The following is a 13,878-nucleotide window of genomic DNA, read 5'->3' as shown; positions in this document are numbered from 1 at the left end:
CTCTTGTTTTCGTCTTTTTTTGTTGTTGTTTTTTGCGGGATCGTGACCTTATAGTGGTAATCCCCGAAGGCATAGACAGTGTTGACACACATGGGTGTATTGCTGGGAACGTAAGTGACCCATTCTTACATGTGTTACACGTGACGACCTTTGTTCGTCTTCAGTAGAAACGTCACTTGAGGATTTCATAGTGACGAATTCGGGGAGAAATAGGGTTTAACCCGAATTGGTTGGAGGTCAGTTCGGGGGGGAATAACCGGGCAGAATCGGGTTTAACCCGAAAAAGTCACTCTCTAACTATACCGTATACATAATGCACGGGTATGGGGCCTTAGAAAGCAAATGCAGGCTGTTTACATAATGGCGTGACCACATTGCTCAGAGGGCAACTTTTTAAACAATCTTGTCCCGCTTGGATTGCTTATAGAAATGCTATCGGAGAAATACTGCGTCTTTATTAGGCAAAATCAGTGCAGGTTTACACCTGGGTAATAATGTGGTGACAAACACAGAAGATAATTCCGTTCCCTGATTGAATGCGACTGGTGTGAATTGGAGACACACAACGAACGCACTATACATGAACGCGAGCGCTGTTTGGATTAGAGATCTCCAGTACAGACACATGACACTTGTTGTAGCGTGGTCTGTGTGGCGACAATAGCAAGTTAATCCCCAAATATACCTCTCTTGTAGGCCTCCGAGAAGTAAACGCTTTTGAGATAGAGAGCGTCATCCAGTCCTACCTACTACATGCAACTCGAGCATAATTTGGAAGTTTGTAATTTTTGTAGATTACCAGAGTAAATAAAGTTTGCCAGAGCGTTACACACTGACTCACGAATTGGCTGACGCTTTCTTTGTTAGACTCATCATTTGTCCTCATATGTGTGCACATGCGTGGCAATCGAAGAAATGCAGTGTAATTTCACACGGATGTGTGAAATGTCTGGAACTTGCGTACAGTACATTAGATATACATAAAGTTTTGGAGCACCGTCTGGTGGGGTGGACACATCAAATAATCGTAGGTGCGTTAAGGGTCATTAATATCCAAGTGATACATTCTTGGGATATTCCTAGGAATGTCCAAGAGGATACCACGGGGACATTTCTGGAATGCAGGTGGGATATTGAATATCCATAGAGGAATATCCCTGGGACGTTTGCAGGATGACATTTTGTTGTCTGGGCCAGTACGCAGATCCCAAACGGCCCCACGATCCCGTACTAAAGCAGGGTCCCTGTGGTGGCGAGATTTTCCGTCAATAAGCTGCCTCCAAACCAGTCATAAGCATGCGATTATCTCCGAGATGTTAAAGGGACCACGAAATGATTTTCGCGAATTTAGGAGTACTCTGCAGGAAACCGTTCCCATGATCCCTCACTATCGTACACACATAGACTTTTAACCATATTAAGTACAACGGGGGCACAGTTATCAGACAAAAATAGCAGTGCGTGACCGCTGGATATATGCCTTCGAAGCGGGCTTATGTCATCGCTATCCAATTCTCTCAGCTAACTGTGAACGAGGAGGAGGACACACCCTACGGGACCATATGGGTGCATGGTTTCGGTTTGGACAACGACGTCGTATATCTGCCGTCGAAATCACTTAAAATATGACGAAAGGCAAATTGTCAGCAATGGAGGAAGAGATTATGTGACACACACATCTTCTATTGATCGTTCGGTACTCAGCAGCTCGTAAAATGTCACAGACTGAGGTATGTTCTGACGAAGAAGTTCAAAGAGGAAAACGTGCCCTGGTAACCATGCTGACAGTCAATGGCTATATTACATTTCTCGTAGGATTCTGTGTCAACGGTTAGATACAATCTTGTCTCCAGGTCAAATTAAAACATATTTCATGGCGAAGTATGCAAGCTTGTTTGCAAATTTTGCAGTTTGCTCGCAAAAGCCCGTCCACGAATCGGCAACATGTACTGTGTATGATGTCACGGCCAGCCCGCCTCGGACGCGGGCCGTACAGCTGCCGTTCACGCTCGTGGTTAATATAGAATATCTCCGCTATTTGAACCATTTTCAACTTCATATTTCACAGAGTGAATGCTTTAGTACAGGGGAACAAATTAAAAATGATCATGGGTTTGTCAAATATCCATTCATGGTAACTTTAATGCAACTGAGGGAAACATTTATAGTCATACAGCGCAACTATTTGTATGTGGTATGCATGCACTGTCATACACATGTAAAATATTTGCTTTGTATTTAGCGGACAGAGCTATACCGCTACAACCGAGAACAACCAAAATGTGTGCAAGCAATCTGGTGTACTGTAGACAGTAGTGTAGACTGTGTGATATATTGTGCCATAGGGAAATAACGTATACCAGGTATGTATCTCTCTTTTGAGGGGAAGAGTGCTCAAATTAAACGAATAAGTTCAACCCACCATAGAAAACAGGGACAACAATTCCTTGAGTCCGAGGAACACAACATGGAAGAACATTACAGCCCTGTGTCGTCCGCCTTTTTGTGTTCCTCCACATTTAATTCCTCAGACTCAAGGAAATGCTGCCCTTGTTTTCTATGATGGGTTAAAATTATTCGAATGATTTGACAATTTGCCACCTCCCAAAAATACACCTTGTTTTCCTGTCCATAACGCACACTGATGTATAGGCCTCGCAATGATATATTCATACCCATTAATCAGTGCGAAGCTTCTCTTTCGGAATTTTACAATTCACGTCAAAGCACAAGTTTGCTCATCACATTACTGGAACAGCTAGCCTTGGTAGTCACACCTCCAGTGTGCTCAAACATTCACCCAAAAGTTGTGTCTAGTACATTACCCTAATCTCTCTCATGGGCAGTGGAAGGGCTTCAGATTTCAGGATGACCTGGATGTCAGCAATTTCTTCTTCCCCTTCCGGCCGAGGACGCGTGATCTCATCTGCAACTTCCTTGGCTGCTTCTTCAAACTATATGTAAAGTATGGTACTATTAGGGTTTGGGAGACTAAACGATAAATATAAATAATTCTAGAACATTATTGGAGGACACTGAATAATTTTAGAAGGGATGCCAAAATGAAATACAACCAGGATAAACACATAGCGTGACGAGAGAACTAAAAGTAACTAGCACACGTAAAAACTTGTATGCCTGAGTCGGAGAAAGGATACTGAATACCTAGCATTATCAGCAACACAATCCAGCATTATTCATGTGATCGAGCTTGAGAGAAAAACAACAAAGTGTTGAATAAATATATGTAATAGATTTGTTAATTTTATTAGGTCAATTTTAAGCAAATGAACATTAAGCAAGTTTCAATCAGCAATATTGGTGCAGTTTTTAGGCCTTGAGGGGTTAAATTCTTGGATAAAAAGTTTGAGGAAATGGTAGAACAGGGGTTTTCGACCAGGGGCAGGGGATGACACCATGTAACATTCGCCTTTGATCAGCTATTGCATGCACTCTGCATAGTGTGTCGTTCATCTTACATCTCCCGCACCGTCACGACAGTTCCTAGATGCACACGGTACCGGAAGTGCTATCTTACACTACTAGATTACACAACAGATTCGAGCACATTTTATATGTCATCAAGATCCCTGTTCATTCCTTGCAATGATCAAGTATGAGACAACATCAGAGGCCCGCTGACAAACAGTTTTAATTTTTTATCCACCTAGAACCGTGATATCCAAGCAAAACTGCCTTCAAGCAGTATACAGACAAGAAACATGCGAGGCCTAATGCACAGGGGAAAACTCGCAGGAAGAGGAAGCTTTCCAGATTGCAACGGAAGAAAGAGTCACACACACAAGCAGTCCATTTTTAGTAATGATTCAGGAAGAGAGAGCAGTCTTGCACACTGCACAAGCACAAAGCCAAAGAATGGAAAAGTTGTTGGCACCTAATACAAGAGGCAGAGAGGGAAGCCAAGCTATTTAACCAGGTTTGCGTTAATAAAATTGCAAGTCAGCACGAGTCCTTCGTCTGTGTCTCTGATCACATACTCTGGTCATTTTTCGTCAGTATGCACAAACTACTCTAAATTGTCACCGTTCTCAAGTATTCCAGCATACAAAGAGGCAGACACTAATGGCAGGTCGCTGAGGTGAAACGCTAGTGCATAGGCTGAACCAGCATTTCACACAACTGCATGTGTTATCATAGGTGAATGCATGCACCAGCTATTTTAGCTTATGTGAGAAGCTGCTGGCCAACGAGCGTCGTCTGTGCCTACCACTGGTAGATGATCTGAAGGCTGCTTCATCAACTTGTCTGCCAACATTTCGTCAAAGCTGGCAAGATCCTCAAGAGAGACTTCCAACCAGTAATGTCCCATGTTGTAGTGCTGCTTTAATTGATCTCTGAAAATAAACAATGAGAAGTAACAGACTAGATCAATTATCAATGAAATGAGCAATTATTGACACCACAAATCAGTGCACCACACCTGCAACGCGCATTGCTGGCGACAGGAGCATGGCTTTCCCATTACATACAGGGTGCTTCAGTAACCATGTCAAAAAATTTTAATAGAAAAGGCATTTATGTAAAGGGAATTTCTGCCACGTACTACCAGTAATTTTATCCAATTTTAACTAAAAAATTTTATTTATAGAATTGAACTCTGAAATCTGCAACATCAAAGCACCGTTTGTTTACTTGTCAGTATAACATTGCAGATTTACCCAAACCCGCCATAAGATATGCAACCTAGTGTAATAGTAGCAGCTGGAAAAAATGAGCAAAACTGGTTGCTTGAGAAGGACGACTGCTGGGCCACACTCAGTTCCCCATCAGCGCAAGAAGCAGGAGAAGAAAACAATAGCTCATTTCTTCCTGTTTTCATCTCACTGTAATCACAGATAACAGTAGCATTGTAAGCTTGCTGGCTTTGTCAGCAGAAGCATCGAAAAGGATACGGAAGGGGTCCACGTCCTTCTCGTCTCCCTTCTTGACGGGAACTGAGCACAGCTCAACAATTGTAAAATATTCATTTGCAAAACTGAGCAGATCAGGAATACAGGGGAAATAGCACTAATTCCGTGTCAGAGGGCCACGTGCTCTGGTTGGAATAGGTGCCAATAGTAATACTACTCCCAAAACGCAATTTGAAGCAATTTTTGGAGCATCCAAATATGCATTGTGGAGCACTTTGAAGCACTGAAATAAGATCCATGACGAAAACCCGAGACTGGGAAAAAGACGAAAAACAGACGACACAACACAACACGTCTGTTTTTCTGTTTTTCGTCTTTTTCCCAGTCTCGGGTTTTCGTCATGGATCTTAGCCACCAGCTCGCTTGCTTTTTAACCATTTTATCTGAAATAAGAGTTTTGAAGCAGCGAAATATGCGCTTCGGAGCACTTTGGAACACCCAAATGTAAATTTTCCCAGTACTTTAGTAGCAGTAGTAGTAGCAGAACTACCAAGCCTTGCTGTCGCTTCACGTGAACTCAAACATCGCCATTTCCCTTTCAGCACATGCGCTTATAGCAAGGGCACTCAACCGGTGGATGGGGATGTTATGTAGGGACATCATGGCGGAATGACACGATGTAACATTAGCCTCCAATCAGCCCCTTGCACTATCTCTGTGAAACACACCCTTCACAGGACATCTCTCGCCAGGAACACCTCAACAGTATGCCTCATGACAGTTCCTGGGTGCTCACGATACCTAGCGGTAAGGTCACCTGCCATAAACAATAGTCTGAAGAAACTTGGAAGAAGGAATAAAATACCTCCAATTTTTATGCGTGTGTGGAGTTAATATTGGGGGAATAACACTTTGATGAATGGCAAAAGGGGGTGCATGGGGCATCCCCTCCATCCAATACCCTCCCCTCCCCTAGAGTTTCTGTCCTTGCATGGAGCTTCAATTGAACTTAGGGAGTGTAGTACAATGCTGTCAGTGTACAGTGCTGTCCAAGGCAGTACTCCCCCTCATAAAAATCCCCCAAGGCAATTAGGCATCCAGTAGTTACATACTCTCCCGAGACAATGTCCGCCCTGCTGTACAACTCAACCGCAAAAACAGAATCTACAGGGTGTCCCAAAAAACGTGTCATTCAATTATTATTAAAAAACTACTCCATCTAGAATCATGCAATGTAATAATAATAATAATTCAGGGCTTTATGTCACGAGACAACTGTGATCATGAGCGACGCCACAGTGGTCGGGTCTGTGGATTAATTTTGCCCACCTGACGGTTTGTTAACGTGTGCCAAAATCTCGACAAATGAAACACCACATTTAACGTCGCTTGCGGAAGACAGCGTGTCTGTGCAACTTGTACCCTCCCACCAAATTGCCACCGTCCTCGGCCAGGTTTGATCCCGTGATCTTGATATCAGCAGGCGGACACGCTACCGACTGAGCCACCGATGGCAACCCTTACAATCATGCAGTCAACAGCATTTGTTCTTACTATGTTTTTGCCACCTCCTGATCTGAATGTCATGTAACGCAAGTTTTATTATGTAAATTTTTGCGAACTGAACTCGGGAATATCCCAAAGTAAAGGTCACTTTTTTTATTCCACCAACGTAAACAGCATGCCAAATTTACTCAAATTCATGATAATTGACAGGGACATTGAGGTGCTATCCCATCAGAAAAAACAGCTGAACATCATGCTTTACGGAGCACCTAGAGCATAGTGCATAATGAATTTTTCAGTGCAATTGTTGTCAGTCCGACGAAAGGAGGTTGGAAACCCAGCCCACAAAAAAATAGTAGAAAGAGCTAACACAGGCATGGCTTATCGCATCCGGCTTCTGCAGGGATCATGCCTTCCCTCTCTCAATTTCAAGAACTGCCACTTTTTCAACTATCCCTCCGTGGGCTGGGCTTGCAACCTCCTTTCGTTGGACTGGCAACGATTGTGCTCAAAAGTCATTGAGCGCCATGCTCTGGGTGCTCTGAAAAGCACAATATTCAGCTATTTTTTCCCGATGGGATAGCTCCTCAATATCCCTGTCAAATATGAATTTGAGTAAATTTGGCACGCTCTTCACATTGGTGGGGTAAAAAAATTACCTTTACTTGGAAAATTTCAGAGTTCAGTTCACAAAAATTTACATACGAAAACTTGTGTTACATGAGATTCACATCAGGAGGTGGCAAAAACATAAGAACAAATGCCGTTGACCGCATGATCCGAGGTGGCATAGGTTTTTATTATAATCCAATGACAAGTTTTCTGGGACACCCTGTATATACTGTCTTCACAACCTTTTTTTTAATCTGGTGCAGCTAAAAATGAGAGAAGGGATAGGGTGCAAGCAAGCTGGTAAAAATCTACAAATGAATGATCTGATGAAAATCTACAAACCAGGTGCACCCATGCCTCCATGTTTTTGTCATGCAGCAAAAAAAAAAAAAAAAAAAGACACCCTGTATATGTATTGTTTGTTGATGTTGTTTAGTCATTTATTTAAGACAATACAGCCTTTATAGTGACAGGGCTAGAGGCATATAAGTGCGTGCGTTGAACCTGTTGTCTTCCAAAGGAGTTTCCTACTGTGTAAGGATTATATGAGTGCCACACCAGGTGCCAAGCATATCCTTTAGTCTGTTTGATTTCTTTACGATGATCGATTCATGTTTTTTAAGAATTGCACTCCTAAATACTTGTAGTCCTTCATTTGGGCTATTTCCCTATTTTGGAGCATAAAGGACTGATCTTCAGATTCTTCGCGATTAAAGCTCATCCATAATGTTTTCATCAAATTAAATTTCAAGCCGTCTTTTTCTGCCTCTGCCGTACAATAATCTAGCATATGTTGTAGGTTGTCCACCAACGAGGCGATCAGTACTATGTGATGAGCGAGAGCAAGCGCTGTGATTTTTGTTTTGACTTCTCATGTGCTTGCAGTTATTATTCTTAGGCAAATTCTGTGTACTTCGTTTTGTAATCGGACGAGCAAATCGTTGATACAGACGATAAAAAGAGTCTGTGACAGTGGGCAGCCTTGTCCTAGTCCCATTTTGATTGGGACTGCCTGAGATTTGTATTTACCCAGATGATACACTGTTTCACATTCTTCATATAGTTTTTCCAATATTAGTATTGGAAGTCATCTTTTCGTCATCTTTTAGTAATCCCGTTCTTTCTAGCTTGCCAGATATGATTTTGTGGTAGACTGCATCGTATGCCATTTCGAGATCAAGGAAGGCGAGGAGCAATTTCTCGTTTCATTTTCTTGTTATTTCTAAGAGTTGCGTTGAAATAAAAATGTTGAAACTTGCTCGTCCATTTCTCCTGAAACCGTATTGTACCTCCCTGAATATATCGTGATGTTTGCAGTAGCTAGGACTGAGGCAGAAAGTTTGTATACATTGCCCTGAATTACTATGGGGCAGTATGATTCAATACGGGAGAGTGGTTTTTTAGGCTTGCATATCAGTCTTTGACACTTTCCAGTCCTTTGGAATTTCCTTCTGTGTCATTATGTCATTGTAACACTGCCTGAGTGCTGCTAAGGCGATTCTTTGGAAGGTCTTTAAAACTTCGTTTGGGATATTATCAGGTCCCGATGCTTTCCTGGAGAGGAATCTTCGTATGTGTGACTTGAGCTCTCCATCCGTAATCATATCATTGATGCTCAAAGCGTAGTTACACTAGCACTTTGTACTTGCTGGTTTATCTAGTAGTATCTCTTTTTGTGATGCCTTGGTCCTATTGTTGAGCACTTCTTGTCGTCCATAACTGAAATTGGAGGTAGCGCATGTGGATGAGACAAAGGACAGGAGACACACTAAAGCCCTGCACCATCCACGGATGGAAGCCGATATCCGAAGGAAACTTGCGGATTCGGATGAGTATGGACGCTTGTTGTGATCTGCGGATCAGATGGCGCCGGATCAGGAGCGAATCGGATGCGGTTGTTAATGAAGCAGATTGGCGCCGGGTCAGATGCGGATACTGTATCCCCCCACATTAGCCGGCATGCCGAGAAATTCGGGGAAGTCCAAATTCTGCCGCTCCCAAATTTTGTATTTTTCGGCATGCCGCAAAATTTTGGGGAACACAAAAAAGAAAAAGAAGGAAGAAACAGACGTTCGTACTGGTAACGACTAATATTTATTTCATCTTTAACTGTGTTTAAAACTTTCCCCTGGTCTTGCGTGACGTTTCTGACGTGGCACTCAGTCGTCATCGTCTTCCGTCTCGCTGTCTGTGTCCGCGTGAGGCTGGATGGGTTGTTTGCCTGAAGAGATGGCATACCTGTACACATCAATTCTCTCAAGAAGCTGTGAAGCACGTCCTGGTATTGGCGTCCAACCAATCCAACAACATTGCACAAAGAATTGCTTGATGAGATCATGGGATACCATATCCCATGCTTCCTTCACCCATTGCGTGACAGTCAGGTAGGAAGCGCTTCGTCACTTCCCAGTTTTCGTGAACTCCGCGACACCATTGCGCAGCCAATCTTCCCAACGCTTCCTCATGGCCGCCTTGAATGGCTTGTTCCACACGACGTCTGCCGGGTGGAGAAGAGGTGTCAGGCCTCCCGGAATGACTGACAATGACGTGTTGTAGTGTTGTTTGAAGCTTGTCTTTGTAGTATTCCTCAGATGCGCTGGCCTCACTATCCATCACGAGGACAATCTTGTGCTTAAAAAAGGCTCCTGGACGTGCACCCCAAACTTTCTATTTGTAAGTGTTCATAAGATCTGCTGGGATGTTGCCCTTCATAGCAACAGTCACTACAACTTCCTTTGGGAACTCACATTTTGGGACGTTCTTGAGCCCTTTAAAAATTATCATGGACTTTAGCTTCATTTCAGTCTGCCATTGCACCCAGGACAATGGTGTATCTCAGCTTCTCTTTTCCAGTCGTTTCACACCTCACTTGCTTGACTCCCTTGAAATCGAATATCCCGTTCTGTGGTGGATCGAACCACGGAGGAGTCTCATCCATGTTCCCTATGCACAATGGTGGTAAACAACCAACAGCACTGTTGTTGAAGTAAAAAAAGCTGTGGCACAACAGACTTGCGTTTTCCGGAACTTCCTGGGCTACGCTTGTGACCACCTGCACACAACGTCGTATCTGGTCAAGAAGTGGTCCAGTCACCCGTTTGATGCTTGGAAGTCCTGGGACTGACCATCGCCGTTCTTAAGTATTTCTTGGGCGCAGGATTTTATCGTGCACGTAGAAACCGGAAAGCCGTTCTTACGTGGGAGTGTTATCCATGCTGAAAGTTCCAGCTCCATATCAGGAAACTTGGCCCATTTCTTCTTCTCCTCCTCACTTGAAGGAACGTTTCTTCGCTTTTGAATGCAGATGTCACTAAGTGAGGAGCATGTGCGAAGTTGGTCCTTGCTTTTCATCCAGTCTTGGAGGCACTGACGAGGAATTCCATGGGCCCTTGCCGTAGCACTGATATTCCCGTTGAGCTCTTCCAGTGTCTTGAGGACATCCAACTTGAAGGCAATCGAATAACTGTGGCCGCGGGAACGGCCACGGCGCCGTACTCGTGCCGCCCCGTTGTTTCCTGGCTTCCATGTCCCGTTGACCAACGGCACAGGTGTCTGCAGCGCCCATCTCTGTCAAATTTGAGGAGAACACTAACGACGATGCGAACTGCTACACTGCGTCCCAGCGGCGTTCAGGGATAAACTGATCTCCCCATTCTTTTAGGTCACCCTGATGACCTCATGAGAAAGAAGTGTGTGCCTGTTATAGTCACAGGCAGCTTTCACTCTGGCTAATCCCTTTTGTGCGTGTGCCCTTGCTTGACGGCGTTATATTATTCAAAGGCTATTTTGTCAGGTTTGATCCCAAAATGGAAGGCAGTCTGGGTTTTTACATGCTCTTCGCCACGAAAAAAGATGTCCTGGATTTTTCGGCATGCAGCATAATACGGCGTTTAGCAGCATGCTGGCCTCCCCCAGTCTTTCCCAGCATGCTGGTTGACGCGGGGGAATACGGTAAACCGCGAGATTGCGCCACCAATTTTCTTGCACTAGGCACCGAACACCGAATAAAAGGTGAACGCAAGCTGCTCGCACGACTGGGAGAGTAGACATCTGGCGTCTCCAGTCTAGGTGCACGTTCGGCGCCGATCTTGCATCCCACTCGCAATAAACCCTACTTATGATAGGCAAGCCTGAGCGATGCGCAAGACACGTAAACAACACAACACAAAGGCTCAATACTTGGGCCAAATGGCAGCTAAATCTGTGCTTGCTGTTGTGTATCCTTTGGTGACATCATGGACGCTCAGGACCTGCCCTCGCTACAAAAGCTATGCCACTGCGGTGGTTTCACTGTCAGAAGAGAGAGGAAGTCGCCCAAGTGAACAAAGTTCGGTGACAGCAGTTTTTGTTACCTTTATTTCTTTTTTCTGTGCTAGTTTGTGCAGACGGGAAATATACTTTATTTTCTGGAAAATTGCCTAGATATATTGAGCCCAGAAATGAACCATCTCTGTGTCCCATGGGAGACGCGGATTTTGCGGGTTGGATGCGGATGTACAGAGTGTGAGAAGATTTCTGGACACATTTCAAAACATTATAAAAAATTGTATATAATAGCAATCACGAGACAACTGATGTTTTGAGGCTGGAACACATAGAAAGGACAAATACATACAAAGCCTCAAGTGCTTAGCTCAGTTGGTAGAGCCCTGGACCAGTAATCCAGAAGATGAGGGTTCGAGTCCTAGAGCTGGCTAACCTTTTTAGTGACTTCCATCTTTCATCATTAATAGCAATCACAACACAAATTGGCACAGTGCTGTAGTTTTGTCAAAAGTTTTTATTTGAACTCCTCAATGTTGTATGGTCAATATGATAGGAGTTACAAGCTGCAGAAAATCCGAGCCCATGCGTTTTCAATGGCCTATACCGCCATCGTTAGTCTCAGGCGCTCTCCGTTTCATGCTGCATCGGGTGTTCAAGCGCTAAACCGAAACTGATGTCGAAGATACAGTAAAATGATACTAACATGAAAAATGGTTAGGAGCAACTAAGATTTATTTGAACAAGAACTTTCGTGCAAGAAGTCACTGAAAAGGTTAGCCAGCTGTAGGACTCAATCCAGAAGATGTGTGTTCGAGTCCTACAGCTGGCTAGCCTTTTCAGTGACTTTCATCTTTCATCGTTAATTTCTTAGGCATTGAGGCTTTGTATGTATTTGTCCCTTCTATGTTGTTCCAGCCTCAGAACATCAGTTCTTTCATGTTCAACAGTTGCCGCCTGCGTCGACCCCGTCGTATGAATGTCTGTATGAGTGAGCAAAAATGTAAGAGAGTGAAAGGAGGATGTGCGAGAGAGAGAGTGGCTGATTTGTCCCCTTAGATGACGCACCCTGGAAGTTACTGAGAAGGCGTGTTAGCTTAGCTCAATTGGTAGAGCCCTGGACCGGCAATCCAGAAGATGTGGGTTCGAGTCCTACAGCTGGCTAACCTTTTCAGTGACTTTCATCTTTCATCGTTAATTTCTTAGGCATTGAGGCTTTGTATGTATTTGTCCCTTCTATGTTGTTCCAGCCTCAGGACATCAGTTCTTTCATGCCTACAGCAGAGTTTGGGGCTTCCACAGAAATGCTGTGCCACTTTGAGGGCTGCATTACTTACCCTCGCTGACTTTCCCGGTTTGAAATCCTTCCTCTGAAGATTCGATACCTACCGTTGTCGAATCAGCTTGATTTTTTCTCTTTGTGGAAACCCGTGCATTGCAAAAGGCCTCGAACGCGGGCAGTCTTTGTATAGCGACGGCTCATGAATTTAACAAACAGCTTCGTCCCACACGATCAGATCCCTGTCAGAGTTTCGACACTCAATCACGGAACCAGTCTTCGCTCTGCTTTTCCAGATTTTGCACAGAACTGTAGCACAGCGGCAAAAAATGTCGGAAGCACTCACATAGGCAAAGGCACGGGAGGCGCTAGATCCTGAGGGGTATCATTCGTTGTGTTCGTACGCCTCGGCGCCGGTGGCTATGAATGTAGTGCCCTGGTCAGCGCATGAAGACATCAATTGTTCTCAGTCGTCGGTTTCGCGCTGTCGTAGGTGGACGTGTGTGTGTTGTGCTTCTTGTTTCATGCTAATTACCACATGGAGGTAAGTAATTTTAGTTCCTTGATGTTTGTACTCCCGAATTTTTAGTGAAACATTCGCGCCCTGTTTCAGCTGTGGTGGAATCCGTTAAATAAGTTCAATTTCGGAAGATTTACAGGCAACAGTGCCGAATGATACTCCGATCAAATTGGGACAATCAAAAAACGTATACCTGTTCTCATATAGTCTTCGATAGCTTATAAATAGCCTCAGTGAGTGATTTAACGTGTGACACAGTTAGAATTTAGGTTTCAAACCCCTGCAGTGAAGCAGCAGTTACGAATGATACCCCTCAGGTTTTAAAGGAGCTAGGAAAGCACTTTAATCACTAGCATTTTTTGAACCAAGTGGTTAATAAGCATATTAAAATGCACCATGCGAAGTAATACTATCAACAGGTGCGTAAATATCGCAGAATTCGATTTTGAAAATCGCGACCGTGCGCAACGGTGGCAATACCCGGAACGAGCCGTCGAGCCGCTTGCGTCATTTTGACGTCAGAAAGGTGGATCCCCTGATTGGTTTCGAAGAACGTCGTCTGCTATTTTTCACTCGGAACCCCGCTGCAACGATGGAAGAAGTTTCTTATGCTTTTTCTTTGGTTTATCAGATACAGTAAACGAAGACTGGTCTACAGACACAGTTCAAGGTTAGACCGTGAGATTGTAGAGGCCTCCTCATTGAACTCCCCGAGCGAAGTCAACCAAAAATCGGTCAACCTCTCCCCGCTTGACCTTGCTTTCCCTAAAGCGACCTTCCGGAGTAGGTGGATTATGAAAATAAACTTCAGGTGCCAGTTGAACGCT

The 13,878-nt window shown here is 44.1% G+C and overlaps 1 protein-coding gene across 3 annotated transcripts in view; it reads right to left on the bottom strand.

Annotated features, from left to right (window-relative positions):
- Nucleotides 1-13,878, bottom strand: part of LOC135396616 (DNA replication licensing factor mcm5-A-like) — a 42,891-nt gene that overhangs the window by 26,724 nt on the left and 2,289 nt on the right. For 2 of the 3 annotated variants that reach the window (XM_064627678.1, XM_064627680.1), the window contains exons 2-3: nt 4,229-4,355; nt 2,826-2,954 (exon numbers count right to left, since the gene is read on the bottom strand). In XM_064627678.1, the coding sequence (XP_064483748.1) occupies nt 2,826-2,954; nt 4,229-4,355 (256 nt within the window). Of the gene's footprint in view, nt 1-2,825; nt 2,955-4,228; nt 4,356-12,641; nt 13,296-13,878 lie in introns of those variants that run through there. The other variant, XM_064627679.1, reaches the window with a different exon arrangement.

The sequence above is a fragment of the Ornithodoros turicata genome, chromosome 6 (genome assembly GCF_037126465.1).
Source record: "Ornithodoros turicata isolate Travis chromosome 6, ASM3712646v1, whole genome shotgun sequence".
In the NCBI taxonomy this organism is placed as follows: Eukaryota; Metazoa; Arthropoda; class Arachnida; order Ixodida; family Argasidae; genus Ornithodoros; species Ornithodoros turicata.
The sequence above is the reverse complement of the archived record's forward strand: the minus strand, read 5'-3'. Positions and strand labels throughout refer to the sequence as shown.